General features: G+C 42.1%; 2 protein-coding genes across 2 annotated transcripts in view; both read right to left on the reverse strand.

Annotated features, from left to right (window-relative positions):
- Positions 1 to 1,012: 1,012 nt before the first annotated feature.
- LOC121554393 (leucine rich adaptor protein 1-like) lies at positions 1,013 to 7,913 on the reverse strand. Its single transcript, XM_041867962.2, has 2 exons — positions 7,644 to 7,913; positions 1,013 to 2,575 (listed from the first exon to the last, which is right to left on the reverse strand). Exons 1-2 carry the CDS (start codon positions 7,851 to 7,853, stop codon positions 2,177 to 2,179), a joined length of 609 nt encoding a protein of 202 aa, XP_041723896.1. The 5' UTR covers positions 7,854 to 7,913; the 3' UTR covers positions 1,013 to 2,176.
- A 1,746-nt stretch (positions 7,914 to 9,659) lies between these two features.
- LOC121554582 (5,6-dihydroxyindole-2-carboxylic acid oxidase-like) overlaps positions 9,660 to 17,822 on the reverse strand; it is a 28,366-nt gene continuing 20,203 nt past the window's right edge. The window contains exons 4-7 of the mRNA XM_041868207.1: positions 16,119 to 16,286; positions 15,608 to 15,787; positions 13,001 to 13,147; positions 9,660 to 10,625 (exon numbers count right to left, since the gene is read on the reverse strand). Of these exons, the coding sequence (XP_041724141.1) occupies positions 10,435 to 10,625; positions 13,001 to 13,147; positions 15,608 to 15,787; positions 16,119 to 16,286 (686 nt within the window). The 3' untranslated portion in view covers positions 9,660 to 10,434. The remainder of the gene's footprint in view (positions 10,626 to 13,000; positions 13,148 to 15,607; positions 15,788 to 16,118; positions 16,287 to 17,822) is intronic.

Genomic DNA, 17,822 nt, shown 5'->3' on the forward strand with positions numbered 1-17,822 from the left:
TAGTTGCCCTGGCTGTGTGTTTCGGGTCGTTGTCATGCTGGAAGACCCAGCCACGACCCATCTTCAATGCTCTTACTGAGGGAAGGAGGTTGTTGGCCAAGATCTCGCGATACATGGCCCCATCCATCCTCCCCTCAATACGGTGCAGTCGTCCTGTACCCTTTGCAGAAAAGCATCCCCAAAGACTGATGTTTCCACCTCCATGCTTCACGGTTGGGATGGTGTTCTTGGGGTTGTACTCATCCTTCTTCTTCCTCCAAACACGGCGAGTGGAGTTTAGACCAAAAAGCTCTATTTTTGTCTCATCAGACCACACAGGTCATTGGCAAAGTTCAGACAGGCCTGGACATGCGCTGGCTTGAGCAGGGAGACCTTGCGTGCGCTGCAGGATTTTTATCCATGACGGCGTAGTGTGTTACTAATGGTTTTCTTTGAGACTGTGGTCCCAGCTCTCTTCAGGTCATTGACCAGGTCCTGCCGTGTAGTTCTGGGCTGATCCCTCACCTTCCTCATGATCATTGATGCCCCATGAGGTGAGATCTTGCATGGAGCCCCAGACTGAGGGTGATTGATCGTCATCTTGAACTTCTTCCATTTTCTAATAATTGCGCCAACAGTTGTTGCCTTCTCACCAAGCTGCTTGCCTATTGTCCTGTAGCCTATCCCAGCCTTGTGCAGGTCTACAATTTTATCCCTGATGTCCTTACACAGCTCTCTGGTCTTGGCCATTGTGGAGAGGTTGGAGTCTGTTTGATTGAGTGTGTGGACAGGTGTCTTTTATACAGGTAACGAGTTCAAACAGTTGCAGTTAATACAGGTAATGAGTGGAGAACAGGTGGGCTTCTTAAAGAAAAACTAACAGGTCTGTGAGAGCCGGAAGTCTTACTGGTTGGTAGGTGATAAAATGCAAATTAATTACTTAAAAATCATACAATGTGATTTTCTGGATTTTTGTTTTAGATTCCGTCTCTCACAGTTGAAGTGTACCTATGATAAAAATTACAGACCTCTACATGCTTTGTAAGTAGGAAAACCTGAAAAATTGGCAGTGTATCAAATACTTGTTCTCCCCACTGTAGCTGTCAAAATCAATTTTTTATTTTGATAGCTATGTGCTTCCATATGTTGTGGAGGAGCTGAAATACAGTGATGCAAAGGATTTGGCATGGTAGCAAATTGCACTTGGATGCTACAACCTGAAGGAAATGTAGTATTTCTGCCCCACTAAACCAGTCCAGCTGATGTCTCAGCATGGAACCACTAATGCTCCAAATTACCACTAATTCCTTATATACTACATTACTTTAGTTCAGATGGATGAACGGCTAACCAAAGACATGGTATCTAAGTGAAAAGGGAAACAAGACACTGAGGTATCAGATTATTTGGAGTACAGTCAGAGTGCACTGAATGAAAATACAGAAAAATTCATCAAACTTTTGCCAAGTGAGCTGTGTCATAAAAAATTAAACAAACAACAACATTATTATTAAAAGGTGCAATTCGTAAGTTCGATTTTCTGTATAAAATAGTGGCCTCCACCGCTCCTGGAGAGCACTCGCAAGCAACACCAAAGATTGGGAGGAAAAGGGTGCACTACTTAGCATTATTTTTTCTTTGTTTTATTTTTGTTTTAGGTTGATTGTGGTTGTAGTTCATCTTGTTGGGGCAGATAACTTACAAATTGCACCTTTAACCTCCTATCAGTACAACAATTGAATTCCTAATTATGTTTAAAGCTCGTCCTTTCTTGTTTTGGTGAAGGGACAAGTGGCTAAGGTTTAGTGAGGTGTAAATGCGTCAGACAAAAATAAATTTGGTTTTAAGATACAAAATAGCACAACTGTGAGAAGTTGCCCCTTGTAAAACCACTTAAATGTCACTGTGACATCACCCTAGAACACTTAGCAGCAGGAAAATAACGTTGATCATCAAGGGAACACATCCATCTTCTATATTTCACACAGCAAGCTCAATGAACAAGACACCTTATGAAACATTTCTAAACTACTCAAATTTCAACCAGTTGAAGTCCTAGTTCATCATTTTAAAATGTTATCAAAGTTACCATGCCAACTGTATTTGATTTTATTAGAATTTGAACTCTTGACAACTCTAGGTGAAATAACCCTCTGGTCTTTGTCTGCGTTGGTATTATTCCCATAGCCACGCAGCACTATCCAAAGCAGTAGTACTCATCGGAGTCCACTCTGAGTCGCATTGTTGGCTTGCTGAAAGTCTCGTCCTCTATAACGGGTTTATCAGAGAAAAGATCAAGGTCCGTTGGAGAACGGTGTTCTGGAAGGTCTTCTGCTAACTCATCCAACGTATCCAGATAGCTGCCCACGGATATCCCGTCCAATCCATCGCTGTGTCCGTCGTGCAGACTGATGAAGCTGCCGCGTGAAGAGGTGTCGTCCTGGCTGTCTGATAGGCTGTACAGGCTGCCTGTCAGGCTGCTTTCACGACTGGCTATTCCCTCCTTGTCGTCCATCACCCATTTGATGGATTCGATGCCGTCGTTGATGGACATCAGCTGCTGCATCAGCTTGACATCGATGGCACGGAGGTGGGCCTGCGTTTGGTGTGAAAAGGAGATGCATTTTAGGCCTTTGTCATTATAGATTTGGACTAGAAACTGGACAACTTGAAACCCACATTTTTACATGTATTATAAAGTCACACAATAACACACTTCCAACAAGTAGGCCTACAATCGTATTAGTTTTTTAGATACAATGCTTTCCTATTCAATTTTAGTGAGAAGCCAACACCAGCATGTCTTTTGCATTGGCAAAGTAATGGTGAACATCAAATTGCCCCTGGGGGATAGTAAAGACACCACTCTACTCTTTGGAAGTGACATGTAGACAAAGACAGAACAGCATGCCACAGGAGATCTTTCCATCCTTGTCATGTAACAGCTTGGTCTGTGACTGCATAGCGCATAGAAGGACATTCTCACCTAGATGCCTATACAGTACCACCATTGATTTACCACCGCACCATGACAATCCCCATAGAGTAGGGGTGGGGGGAGGTAGCCTATGGTCTCATTCAGAAAGATTCCCCCAGGCTACCAGCGACAAATAGCCAGCTGTTTACGCCAATGGACAGTCAGTGGCAGCAGTCAAAAAGCATTACGCCAGATGGTGGCTGACAAAGCTGATACAATGTTCCGGACAACTGGCTTTATAAAACAGAGCCCTTTCTTGGGAGTGGATCGTGACAGGCCCCGTTTAGCTCATAATTCTGCCAGTGTTTGCTTTGCGGATATAACCCGTCCTTTATGTGTGCACACACGTTGAGCCGGAGCATAGCGGAATTTTACAACAGTATTAGCAGTGTCAATTAAAGTTGGTTCGAATGGGGTGGTGAATCACAACATGGGTCTAGCTAATGTGATTTACTGCTGCTTGATTTTTTGTTTGTTAGTCATTTATATTCATCTTTATTGATTTACCCGCCCTCCAACAATACTTACAAGAATTAAGTTTAAGATATTTTCTGAACTCTATTTAAAACAAGTCAGATTATTCTGGGCTTTTGTCTAAAATGGGAGTTATAGGCATTTTTTTTTTTTTTTTTTTTACAAAATGTTAATATACCTATGTTATAACAATATACAGTATTTGAATGAAATATTTGTGGAGGAATACACAAGATGACATGGATACAGACAACTGGTAGTCTATTGAGTACCACCGTATGAGTCATAAAAACCGGAAATGGTTCCAATCGTTTTTTTCACCATTCATTTTTCCATCTAGGACTACTTCATATAAGGTCTGTGTTTCGTCTAGGCTTACCCTGGCGTGACGTTTTGATGAATGCGCAAATCTCTCGGACAAGGTCACTTTTATCAATATTTAGCATTGTGAATTTTTTTGAGAAAATTGAGGCGAATATATTGATAAAACTCACCTGTCCGAGAGAGAATTACACAGCTATTATACCGTCACACCAAGGTAAGACTGCACCAAACAAACACATTTTTTTGTAAAATTCACGATGTGAAAAATGAATGGCGGAAAAACCATTGGAACCATTTCTGTGTTTTTATGGGTATTATGATGCGTCCACTGTGGTGGACTATTGTGAAGTGAAACAGCCAGTTGGCCAAGAGAAAAGCAGCTTGATTGGATTAAAGATTAAGTTCTGATTGTAAGAGGTGACAACAGCACAAAAGCCTTAGATGGCCCAAATGTGCCATTCACTATAGTAGGGAGGAGGGAACACAGCAGAGTACTCTTGCTGTCTTACAGTGCATTCGGAAAGTATTCACACCCCTTGACTTTTTTCACATTTTGTTAAGCTACAGCCTTATTCTAAAATGGATGAAAACTTTTTTGCCCTCATCAATCTACACACAATACCCCATAATGACAAAGCAAAAATAACACATTTACATAAGTATTCAGACCCTTTACTCAGTACTTTGTTGAAGCACCTTTGGTAGCGATTACAGCCTCGAGTCTTCTTGGGTATGACGCTACAAGCTTGGCACACCTGTATTTGGGGAGTTGCTCCCATTCTTCTCTGCAGATCCTCTCAAGCTCTGTCAGGTTGGATGGGAGATGTTCGATCGGGTTCAAGTCCGAGCTCTGGCTAGGCCACTCAAGGACATTCAGACTTGTCCCGAAGCCTCTCCTGCGTTGTCTTGGCTGTGTGCTTAGGGTTGTTGTCCTGTTGGATGGTGAACCTTCGCCCCAGTCTGAGATCCTGAGCGCTCTGGAGCAGATTTTCATCAAGGATCTCTCTGTACTTTGCTCAGTACATCTTTCCCTCGACCCTGACTAGTCTCCCAGTCCCTGCCGCTGAAAAACATTCCCACAGCATGATGCTGCCACCACCATGCTTCACCGTAGAGATCATGCGACGTTTCCTCCAGACGTGACGCTTGGCATTCAGGCCAAAGAGTTCAATCTTGGTTTCATCAGACCAGAGAATCTTGTTTCTCATGGTCTGAGAGTCCTTTAGGTGCCTTTTGGCAAACTCCAAGCGGGCTGTCATGTGCCTTTTACTGAGGAGTGGCTTCCGTCTGGCCACTCTACCATAAAGGCCTGATTGGTGGAGTGCTGAAAAGATGGTTGTCCTTCTGGAAGGTTCGCCCATCTCCACAGAGGAACTCTGGAGCTCTGTCAGAGTGACCATCGGGTTCTTGGTCACCACCCTGACCTAGGCCCTTCTCCCCCAATTGCTCAATTTGGCCGGGCGGCCAGCGCTAGGAAGAGTCTTGGTGGTTCCGAACTTCTTCCATTTAAGAATGATGGAGGCCACTGTGTTCTTTGGGACCTTCAATGCTGCAGAAATGTTTTGGTACCATTCCCCAGATCTGTGCCTCGACATAATCCTGTCTCAGAGCTCTACAGACAATTCCTTCGACCTCATGGCATGTTTTTTGCTCTGACATGCACTGTTAACTGTGGGACCTTATATAGACAGGTGCCTTTCCAAATCATGTCCAGTCAATTGAATTTGCACAGGTGGACTCCAATCAAGTTGTAGAAACATCTCAAGGATGATCAATGGAAACAGGATGCACCTGAGCTCAACTTCGAGTCTCATAGCAAAGGGACTGAATACTTATGTAAATAAGATATTTCTGTTTTATATTTTTATACATTTGCAAAAATGTATAAAAACCTGTTTTTGTTTGTCATTATGGGGTATTGTGTGTAGATTGATGAGGAACATGTTTTAATTAATAAATTTTAGAATAAGGCTGTAACATAACAAAATGTGGAAAAAGGGAAGGGGTCTGAATACTTTCCGAATGCACTGTATATATATTTCTCACTGATATGAAAGATACGTTCCTTATGTTTCCAAAACCGTACCGCAAGTGATGCGTGTTAACGTTTAGAGCAAGTGTCAGGGCTCTTAACAAAACTCCCCCAGCCAGAAGATACTACCATCAATAGGCGCTAAAGGTAGTTAGCGTCTATGAATGGGCTAACATTTTATACAGTATATCTCCATTGCCTTAAGATCAGCATTATAAGTCATCCATAAACTTCTGAGAAGGCAAAAGTATAGCCTATGAACACAAGAGCAATAAAGTTGGATTGCCATCAGGCATCTGTAAGTTATTGCATAACATGTTGAATTAAGATATCACAGGTCAGTAAACTTTCAATATAGCCTAAATAAAACAGCTGCAATAACCTTGGACAACAACCAGACTACTACAGCTAAAAGCTATTTTGTTAGCTTGGGTAAATTCATAGATATTAAAACCAGTAGATAGTGATAGCGCTGACGAATCCACGTATTCCTATGGAAAACTCCTGATGGCGCATGAAAGCCGGAAGTATTAGAATTTGAAGCACGCCATATTGTTGAATGGGGCTGAATGGCAAAAATTCTCTAAGGTGAAATCATGGTTAAAGTGGCCATAACTAGCAAAGGATCATGGTCGATGTAGTCGTTTTCATCCTGCCTGAGAGATTCAATCCAACAGCTGCTTGATGCACACCACACCCCCTTAGATACACGTGCAAAGAGTGTTCATGACGGTGTGAGTGACTGGTCTGTGTCAGCACATGGTCCTGTGTGAAGACAAATGTAGTAGTCTAATGGATCACTATTTAATTAAATATCTGGATTTGTTGCGGAATAATTCACCGTGGGGATAGAACTAATTTTAGAGCCCAAAGTGGCCATCTATTATTTATATTTTTTGACCTTTCCATATGCTTTCTAAGGAAGACCAGGGCTTCTACCAATGATTTATATATACACTAGATGACTTGTAGGGGGTGCTGTGTTGAAGCCACCATGCCTCCATCTTGGCACTCCCTCACCATTGTTAAAAATATTTTGGAAGCTATAGAAATGCATTTACATTCTACATTTGTTTTTGCCATATTTATTCTATTACAGACACTTTAATGTATTATTTTAAATTATATTATGTGAGCTAAACATACAAATAAAAAATGAAATAATATATATATATTTTTTTCCTTAAAGTATAATTCTTTGGGATTACTAATGTTACTGTCCCCACTACAACAACACAATACTTAAATAAATGTAATTTTGTCCTTGAAATACTGTAGAATTCCATTGGTTCCTATGGAGGACTGTTCCTACTGTGTGCTGACCGGTGGCTTCAGAGCTTCTCAATGGCCAATACATAGCATCCGAAATCCAGGGTTTATATACATCATTAGTTGCTACGCAGTAGCCGACCAGCAGAGCTGGTGACTTCACGCTCCAGACCAGTCACTGCGGGCCTTGGGTAAATTGCACTTAATGCAATGCACCACTGAATATACAGAAAGGTTTTGAAAAAGAAGTGAACTGACTTGAAAAAGCCTGGTTGAATTGCAACAGTACCCGTTTTGGATGTCTGCTTCAGTATTCAAGAAACATTATCAAAGGCTTACTGTATGAAACACAGGAGGCTGGTGAGGGGAGGATGGCTCATAATAAATGCTGGAACGGAGCCAATGGAATGGCATAAAACACATGAAAACCATGTGTTTCATGTATTTGATACCATTCCACTAATTCTGCTCCAGCCATTACCACGAGCCCGTCCTCCCCAATTAAGGTGCCACCAACCTCCTGTGGTTTGAAGCAACTCACTGACCCAAACCGACAGGGACAGACGCATCTTTAAGGCAACCACTTACCATTTCCTGTTTCAAAAATAACATCTTGCTCTCCAGTCGTTTCAAGTCAGCAGAGTTCGACTGGTTTTTCGGTGTCGCCGTTTTCGTATCCTCATGTTTGTCGTGATGGTTATTTCCTCCTGCAAGGGAACGAATGAGACTTTCAGGAACTTTGCGACCCAACTTTGTCTCAATATCTTTAAAATCGCGTAAGACGTGGTCCCCGTCCATGGTAGAATTACAGTAAGACTAGGCCTATAAACGAATATATATATAAATATATATATATATATATATATATATATATATGCTACGTTTTTCACTATGTGCAATAGGAAAAACCGAGAGAGCAAATTATAGGGTTCAGTGGCTTGACGACTCCCACTGACTTCACGTCCATAGCCTTGATGGTCTTAGCGCTCAAAAACCGTTCTTATCCGTAGGTAGTTAAGCGTCTATGAATGGGTTAGAATGGTCTGAGATCCGATGTTGAAAGCGTCCTCTATATATCTATTGGCGCACAGTTGCAGAGAAAAGTAATTAAAAAACAAAGTTGCCCCATCCAATTCTTCTCACCAATTCAAAATATAGAGTGTAATCCACAACAAAATAGATACATATCCCGTTATTATGCCTACTGCAAAGCCACTACACTCATCCATGAACTATTTTAGTTTTGGAAGTCCCGTTCGCCGGTGTCAGTCGTGTCCACTGAAACAATTGTCGAGCAGCACAGTTGGATTACAGCCACAGACACCCAAATGGAGCTTATGACCCCAGACAGGTGGGACTTTGAAACCACGCCTGTTTGCTGTAATCATAAGGCAATTGTCATAGCATATGTTTTGGCTTATTGTGCACAGTCATTTACTAATCATCAGTTCAATCATACAAACGATTAAATTGACATTTTATGTCAGCAAAGTAGGTTGCAGGAAGAAGTCTTTCGTAGGCTACAGTAAGCGGTCTTTCGTGCTGAATGTATTTTAATTCAAACCAATGTCGTGGCGCCTAGGCCTATAGCCTATTTGCATAGTTGTAGGCTACATTATTATTAGGGTACAGTTGTATTATACTTGCGTAATTAAATCAATATATTTTTAAAAGCAATCTTGAACTACTTTAAAGCAAACAAATTAACCTAAGTTTGATCTACGAAAAAAGATTTAAAATGTATGCACTCACTACTGTAAATCACTCTGGATGAGATCGTCTGCTAAATGACTAAATTGTAAATATAAAATCTAATTAATGATCATATATGTATTCAAAGCAACACATTTTGCCTTGATTGACCATGTCCTCTCCCTCACTACTTTGTTCAAGTTGTATTCCACTTCACTTCTACCACCTTGTGGCAATTAATGAGAATTTGCATTACTTACACCAAATCAAATCAAATTTTATTTGTCACATGTGCCGAATACAACAGGTGTAGACCTTACAGTGAAATGCTTACTTACAAGCCCTTAACCAACAATGCAGTTTTACGAAAGAATACGAACAAAAATCACAACAAATACAATATAAAATAATATGAAATAAAAGTAACAAATAATTATAGAGCAGCAGTAAAAATAACAATAGCGAGGCTATATACAGGGGGTACCGGTACCGAGTCAAACCGGTTAGTCGAGGTAATTGAGGTAATATGTACATGTAGGTAGAGTTATTAAAGTGACTATGCATAGATAATAAACATAGAGTAGCAGCAGCGTAAAAGAGGGGGGTAGAAGTCTGTGTAGCCATTTGATTAGATGTTCAGGAGTCTTATGGCTTGGGGGTAGAAGCTGTTTAGAAGCCTCTTGGACCTAGACTTGGCGCTCCGGTACCGCTTGCCGTGCGGTAGCAGAGAGAACAGTCTATGACTAGGGTGGCTGGAGTCTTTGACAATTTTTAGGGCCTTCCTCTGACACCGCCTGGTATTGAGGTTTTGGATGGCAGGAAGCTTGGCCCCAGTGATGCACTGGGCCGTACGCACTACCCTCTGTAGTGCCTTGTGGTCGGAGGCTGAGCAGTTGCCATACCAGGCAGTGATGCAACCGGTCAGGATGCTCTCGATGGTGCAGCTGTAGAACCGTTTGAGGATCTGAGGACCCATGCCAAAGTGGCAAAGTAGGCTATACAACTTTTTAGATATGATCCTGTTGTTTTTTCTATTATATACAATTCTATATAAGGAGAGTGCTTATGCATGACATTACACTCCACAATTGTTGCAGAAATTATAATAATGCAAGACAAATACTTAATATTTTATTTTGTTTAATCACCTCATATTTTCTATGGATTTAAAAAGAAGTTCAATTTTGAACCAAAAGGATTCAAATAAATTGAAATATGTTTACACATCATTGTTATACTCATAATCTATAGTTATATAGGTCAAAGTAATGTAACTAATAGTAGAATTGGTAATAGGGTCAATTAGATTCCATATTATGGACTACATCAGTTGTGGTAAAACTTGGCCATGAGAGGACGGGCTGCATTGTGCAGGTTTTTGTTCCCGACCAGCATTAACGCACCTAATTCTACTCACACTGCCACCCTCCATCGCCAACATTTGGCCACTCCCGGAATACAGTTTGTGACGCATATTATACGGCATTCGAAACTCAAATTGAAATGATGAAAACATGATTTTGTAATCTAATTACATAGCTGCAAACAAAACAAAAGTATGGAAATATGTGACACTCAGCTAAGCCTGGATCAGGCACTAAACAAAAGAAAACTGACAAAAACAGGGAGGGACTACACATTGTCTGTTGCGCCCTAATGAACATGACCCTGTGGTTTCACATTCGGCTCAGACCCCGGATTGGCTTTTGTCGTCGTCATAGCGTTGGTACTGTTCACCCAGCAGGGGCTGGCAGCCCTCCAGATTGCTGTAGGAGCGGGCGCTCACAACACATGCGGTGGAAGCATAGATTACAGCCACGATGACCAGGGCCGCCACGATGGCAATGGTGATGATCTCGGTCAAAGTGAAAGGAGCAGCTATAGCGAGGAGACAAGATTTATAACAGTTACATTTGTAATTATATGGAATGTGACACTAGCAAAGAGTCACAGACAGACAGATACAGACAGACAGATGGACTCTAACCATGGTTAAAAAAACAAAACAAAAACAATATATATATATATATATATATATATATATATATATATATATACTCTTGGCATTCTCTCAACCATCTTCATGAGGTAGTCACCTGGAATGCATTTCAATTAACAGTTGTGGCTTCTTAAAAGTTAATTTGTGGAATTTCTTTCCTTCTTAATGCGTTTGAGCCAATCAGTTCTGTTGTGACAAGGTAGGGGGGTATACAGAAGATAGGCCTATTTGGTAAAATACCAAGCCATATTATGGCAAGGACACCTCAAATAAGCAAAGAGAAACGACAGTCCATCATCATACAGTACCAGTCAAAAGTTTGGACACACCTACACATTCAAGGGTTTTTCTTTATTTTTACTACTTTCTACATTGTAGAATAATAGTGAAGACATCAAAATTATGAAATGTAGTAACCAAAAAAGTGTTAAACAAATCAAAATATATTTTATATTTGAGATTCTTCAAATAGCCACCCTTTGCCTTGATGACAGCTTTGCACACTCTAGGCATTCTCTCAACCAGCTTCATGAGGTAGTCACCTGGAATGCATTTCAATTAACAGGTGTGCCTTGTTAAAAGTTAATTTGTGGAATTTCTTTCCTTCTTAATGCGTTTGATCCAATCAGTTGTGTTGTGACAAGGTCGGGGTGGTATACAGAAGATAGCCCTATTTGGTAAAAGACCAAGTCCATATTATGGCAAGAACAGCTTAAATAATAAAAGAGAAACAACAGTCCATCATTACTTTAAGACATGAAGGTCAGTCAAGAACTTTGAACGTTTCTTCAAGTGCAGTCACAAAAACCATCAAGCACTATGATGAAACTGGCTCTCACGAGGACCACCACAGGAATGGAAGACCCAGAGTTACCTCTGCTGTGTTGCAGAGGATAAGTTCATTAGAGTTACCAGCCTCAGAAATTGCAGCCCAAATAAATGCTTCACAGAGTTCAAGTAACAGACACATCTCAACATTAACTGTTCAGAGGAGACTGTGTGAATCAGGCCTTCATGGTCGATTTGCTGCAAAGAAACCACTACTAAAAGATACCAATAATAAGAAGAGACTTGCTTGGGCCAAGAAACACGAGCAATGGACATTAGACTGGTGGAAAATTGTCCTTTGGACTGCTGGTGACACTGTCTGTGATTTATTTAGAATTTAAGGCACACTTAACCAGCATGGCTACCACAGATGGCTACCAAACCATCTGGTATGGGCTTAGTGGGACTATCATCTGTTTTTCAACAGGACAATGACCCAACACACCCCCAGGCTGTGTAAGGGCTATTTTACCAAGAATGAGAGTAATGGAGCGCTGCATCACATTACCTGGCCTCCACAATCCCCGACCTCAACCCAATTGAGATGGTTTGGGATGAGTCGGACCGCAGAGTGAAGGAAAGGCAGCCAACAAGTGATCAGCATTTGTGGGAAGTCCTTCAAGACTGTTGGAAAAGCATTCCAGGTGAAGCCGGTTGAGAGAAGATCCGAGAGTGTGTATAGCTGTCATCAAGGCAAAGGGTGGCTATTTGAAGAATCTCAAATATAAAATATATTTTGATTTGTTTAACACTTTTTTGGTTACTACATGAAACGGTACTATAACAAGGCCATCAGACTGTTAAATAACTATCACTAGGCGGCTTCCACCCGGTTACGTACCCTGCACCTTAGAGGCTGCTGCCCCATATACATAGACTTGAAATCACTGGCCACTTTAATAATGGAACACTAGTCACTCTAATAATGTTTACATATTTTTGCTTTACTCATCTCATATGTATATACTGTATTCTATTCTACTGTATTTTAGTCTATTCCACTCCGACATTGCTCATCCTAATATTTCTAATATTTATATATTACTTAATTCCATTATTTTACTTTTAGGTTGTGTGTATTTTGTGTATTGTTGTGAAATGTTAGATATACTGCACTGTTGGAGCTAGAAACACAAGCATTTCGCTACACCCGCAATAACATCTGCTAAACATGTGTATGTGACAAATAACATTTGATTTGATTTGGACCACATTGTTATATACATAGTAGATAAGACAAATATCCATAATGTATTTATATTGTCAATACACACCTGGCCATTCAGCCCATATTTATATTGACAATACACACCTGGCTATTCAGCCTGTATTTATATTGAAAATACACACCTGGCCATTCATCCCGTATTTATATTGACAATACACACCTGGCCATTCAGCCTGTATTTATATTGACAATACACACCTGGCCATTCAGCCTCGTAGGAGTAACCAAGGTTCTCAGGGGCTGCAAGAAACATCTCAGCGTGGGTCACTGGAGGCCAGAAGGGAACCATGTTGTACCCCCTGTTGTGACCAATGGGGGCATTCTCTGAAGGATAGACTGCCGAATCTGCAAAATGTCTCAGTTAAGAGTCAGCTTCTGAACATATGGCGGTGACGTACAAAGAAAAAAGCCTCCCAGAGCTAAACAAATATTGCATAGTGGTGTGTGTATTATGAATCTTAGTTTCCAAAGTAATCATGTAATTGTTGTGTAATTACCATTTTACCATGTAATTTAGAAGTAAATACAAGGAAAAAACAGCCTGTAAAATACAGCATATTCAACAAACACATACAGTGAGTGTACAAAACATTAAGAACACCTGCTCTTTCCATGACATAGACTGACCAGGTGAATCCAGGTGAAAGCTATAATCCCTTATTGATGTCACTTGTTAAATCCACTTCAATCAGTGTAGATGAAGGGGAGGAGACAGATTAAAGAAGGATTTTTAAGCCTTCAGACAATTGAGACATGGATTGTGTACAGTCGTGGTCAAAAGTTTTGAGAATGACACAAATATTAATTTTCACAATGTCTGCTGCCTCAGTTTCTATGATGGCAATTTGCATATCCTCCAGAATGTTATGAAGAGTGATCAGATGAATTGCAATTAATTGCAAAGTCCCTCTTTGCCATGAAAATGAATTTAATCCCCCAAAAACATTTCCACTGCATTTCAGCCCTGCCACAAAAGGACCAGCTGACATCATGTCAGTGATTATCTCGTTAACACAGGTGAGAGTGTTGATGAGGACAAGGCTGGAGATCACTCTGTCATGCTGATTGAGTTAGAATAACAGACTGGAAGCTTTAAAAGGAGGTTGGTGCTTGAAATCTTTGTTCTTCCTCTGTTAACCATGGTTACCTGCAAGGAAACACGTGCCGTCATCATTGCTTTGCACAAAAAGGGCTTCACAGGCAAGGATATTGCTGCTAGTAAGATTGCACCTAAATCAACCATTTATCGGATCATCAAGAACTTCAAGGAGAGAGGTTCAATTGTTGTGAAGAAGAAAGTCCAGCAAGCGCCAAGACCGTCTCCTAAAGTTGATTCAGCTGCGGGATCGGGGCACCACCAGTGCAGAGCTTGCTCAGGAATGGCAGCAGGCAGGTGTGAGTGCATCTTCACGCACAGTGAGGCGAAGACCTTTGGAGGATGGCCTGGTGTCAAGAAGGGCAGCAAGGAAGCCACTTCTCTCCAGGAAAAACATCAGGGACAGAATGATATTCTGCAAAAGGTACAGGGATTGGACTGCTGAGGACTGGGGTAAAGTCATTTTCTCTGATGAATCACCTTTCCAATTGTTTGGGGCATCCGGAAAAAAGCTTGTCCGGAGAAGACAAGGTGAGCGCTACCATCAGTCCTGTGTCATGCCAACAGTAAAGCATCCTGAGACCATTCAGGTGTGGGGTTGCTTCTCAGCCAAGGGAGTGGGCTCACTCACAATTTTGCCTAAGAACACAGCCATGAATAAAGAATGGTACCAACACATCCTCCGAGAGCAACTTCTCCCAACCATCCAAGAACAGTTTGGTGACGAACAATGCCTTTTCCAGCATGATGGAGCACCTTGCCATAAGGCAAAAGTGATAACTAAGTGGCTCGGGAAACAAAACATCGACATTTTGGGTCCATGGCCAGGAAACTTCCCAGACATTAATCCCATTAAGAACTTGTGGTCAATCCTCAAGAGTCGGGTGGACAAACAAAAACCCACACATTCTGACAAACTCCAAGCATTGATTATGCAAGAATGGGCTGCCATCAGTCAGGATGTGGCCCAGAAGTTAATTGACAGCATGCCAGGGCGGATTGCAGAGGTCTTGAAAAAGAAGGTGTTGACCCAAATATTGACTCTTTGCATAAACGTAATGTAATTGTCAATAAAGCCTTTGACACTTATGGAATGCTTGTAATTATACTTCAGTATACCATAGTAACATCTGACAAAAATATCTAAAAACACTAAAGCAGCAAACTTTGTGAAGACAAATACTTGTGTCATTCTCAAAACTTTTGTCCACGACTGTATGTGTGTCATTCAGAGGGTGAATGGGCAAGACAAAATATTTAAGTGCCTTTGAACGGGGTATGGTAGTAGGTGCCAGGCACCAGTTTGTGTTAAGAACTGCAAAGCTGCTGGGGTTTTCATGCTCAACAGTTTCCAGTGTGTATCAAGAATGATCCACCACCCAAAGGACATCCAGCCAACTTGACACAACTGTGGGAAGCATTGGAGTCAACATGGGCCAGCATCCATGTGGAACGCTTTTGACACCTTGTAGAGTCCATGCCCTGACGAATTGAGGCTGTTCTGAGGGCAAAAGGGGGAGGGGGGGAGGGGGTGTAACGCAATATTAGGAAGGTATTCTTAATGTTTTGTACACTCAGTGTAGATGAGTTAGTAAAAGGATGGAAGAGCATAATATTTTCAGAAAAGCAAGCACAGACAAAGATACTAGCACAGGAAGACAATGATCAGGTCTTGAACATGAGATCAATAGTAGAATGGGATCTATTACCAGGGGCGTGCCTCCTGAGCCACTCGTCAAAGATGGCGTCGGTGAAAGTGTGGAGCAGCACGAAGATGGGGTCGTTGGGCGAGAGGTGGGTCTGCCCGCCTGTTCCGTTCAGAAACAGGTGGGCCAGGTTGTGAAGGCTCCGTACCACAGGGTCGTAGTTTCCCTGGGGGGCGCTATAGCCTGCGCACACAACACAAGTAGTTGGTGGATTAAACACAGGGAACCATGTTAAATGGATGTGAAACTCGCCCGTAGCCTTTTGGCTGGAGTACATCAGTGACATCACACCTTCCCTGAGATCTAAAGCTCACGGAGTGACAGACTTGTCTCTTTCTCTGTCGGTTTTGTGTGTGTGTGTGTGTCTGCATGTGGGTGTGTGTCAGCATGCACAACAACCCTCAATGTTCAGTGTGTGTAAGCATATGTACAGGATGTGTAGGTGTCTGTGATATCTGTGTGTGTCAATGTGAATGACTGCAACTACTGGTGTAGACCAGCAATACCCACTCACCCTCGATGGTGTTCCTGAAGCTCTCTGAGGAGGTGGAGTAGTAGGGAGGGGTGTCAAATGTGTTCACCTGCAGGCAGTCTGCAACATCCTGGGGCTCAGGGAGACGCTGCACCATGGGGTGGGCCACGTTACCTCCTGGGTTCCTCCTGATGGGGGTGGTCTCAGTGTCTAGGGGGAGAGAGAGGAGAGGGTTAAGAGGGGTCTCAGTAACCTGGGTTAATAGAGACAATAGTAAATAGACTTGGGAAGTTGGCAAGTGCTAAAGGACACACCCGGGCCCTATTTAAATACTATTTAGATGCTTCTTTCTTTCTTTTTCCCTTCCTTCCATCATTCCTTCCTTTCTTCCTTCCATCATTCCTTCCTACTTACAACTTTCCTTCCAGTAATCACTAGTTTCAAGTTTCATGTTTTAATGTCGCATTCACAAGTACAGTGAAATGCCTTTTTAGAAACTTCAAAATCCAACAATGCAATAATCAATAACAATGTAATACTAGAAAAAGAACACGAGAAAGAAGAAGAAATATGAAGAACACAATAAGTAAGTAAGTATACTATATACAGGTTCAGTTCCAATACCATATTTACAATGTGCAGGGATACTGGTGTGATGGAGGTAGATACAGTTTGTATAGGGGTAAGGTGACTAGGCAACAGGATATAAGATAAACAGAGAAGCAGTAGCTTGTATGTGAGTGGGTGTGCATGTGTGTAGAGTCAGTTTAAATGTATGTGCATATTATGTGTGAGTGAGCAGATGATGGAGTGAGTGTGTGTGTGTGTGTGTGTGTGTATGTAAGGCCCTGTGAGTCTGCATAGAGACAGTGCAAAAATACAAATAAAAGGTCAATAAAGACACAAGGTTAACTCAGATAGTCAGTGTAGCTATTTTGTTAGCTATTTATCAGTCTTATTGCTTGGGGATAGAAGCTGTTCAAGAGCCTGTTGGTGTCAGACTTGATGCATCGGTACCGCTTGCTGTGCGGAAGCAGAGAGAATAGCCTATGGCTTGGGTGGTTGGAGTCTTTAACAATTTTCCTTCCAAGGCCTGATATAGATGTCCTGGATGGCAGGGAGCTCAGCCCCAGTGAAATAATGGGCTGTCTGCACCACCCTCTGTAGTGCCATGCGATCGAGGGCGGTGCTATTGCCATACCAGGCAGTGATGCAGCCAGTCAAGATGCTCTCAATGTTACAGCTGTAGGACATTTTGAGAATTTGAGGGCCCACGCTGTTGCGCCTTCTTCACAACTGTGCGTGTGTGTTTAGACCATTTTAAGAGTGATTTGGACACCGAAGAACTTGAAGCTCTCGACCTGGTTCACTGCAGACCCGTCGATGTGGACTGAGGCGTGCTTGCCCCCCCTTTCTTGTAGTCCACGATCAGCTCCTTGGTCTTACTGACATTGAGGGAGAGGCTGTTATTCTGGCATCACACTGCCAGGTCACTGACCTCCTCCCTGTAGGCTGACTCATCGTCGCCGGTGATCAGGCCTACCATCATTGTGTCATCAGAAAACTTGATGATGGTGTTGGAGTCATGAGTGGCCATACAGTCGTGGGTGAACAGGGAGTACAGGAGGGGACTAAGCACACACCCTAGTGTTGAGGGTCAGCGAGGTGGAGGTGATGTTGCCTACCCTCACCACCTGGGGTCGGCCCGTCAGGAAATCCAGGATCCAGTTTCAGAGGGAGGTGTTC

This window comes from Coregonus clupeaformis, chromosome 39 (genome assembly GCF_020615455.1).
Source record: "Coregonus clupeaformis isolate EN_2021a chromosome 39, ASM2061545v1, whole genome shotgun sequence".
In the NCBI taxonomy this organism is placed as follows: domain Eukaryota; kingdom Metazoa; phylum Chordata; class Actinopteri; order Salmoniformes; family Salmonidae; genus Coregonus; species Coregonus clupeaformis.

What these genes read in the sequence shown, in the direction of transcription:
- LOC121554393 (XM_041867962.2), bottom strand. Translation starts at nt 7,853, where the DNA reads ATGGACGGGGACCACGTCTTACGCGATTTTAAAGATATTGAGACAAAG. An exon ending in TATTTTTGAAACAGGAAATG is followed by an intron (nt 2,576 to 7,643) that starts GTAAGTGGTTGC and finishes CACCAAACGCAG; the next exon opens with GCCCACCTCCGTGCCATCGA.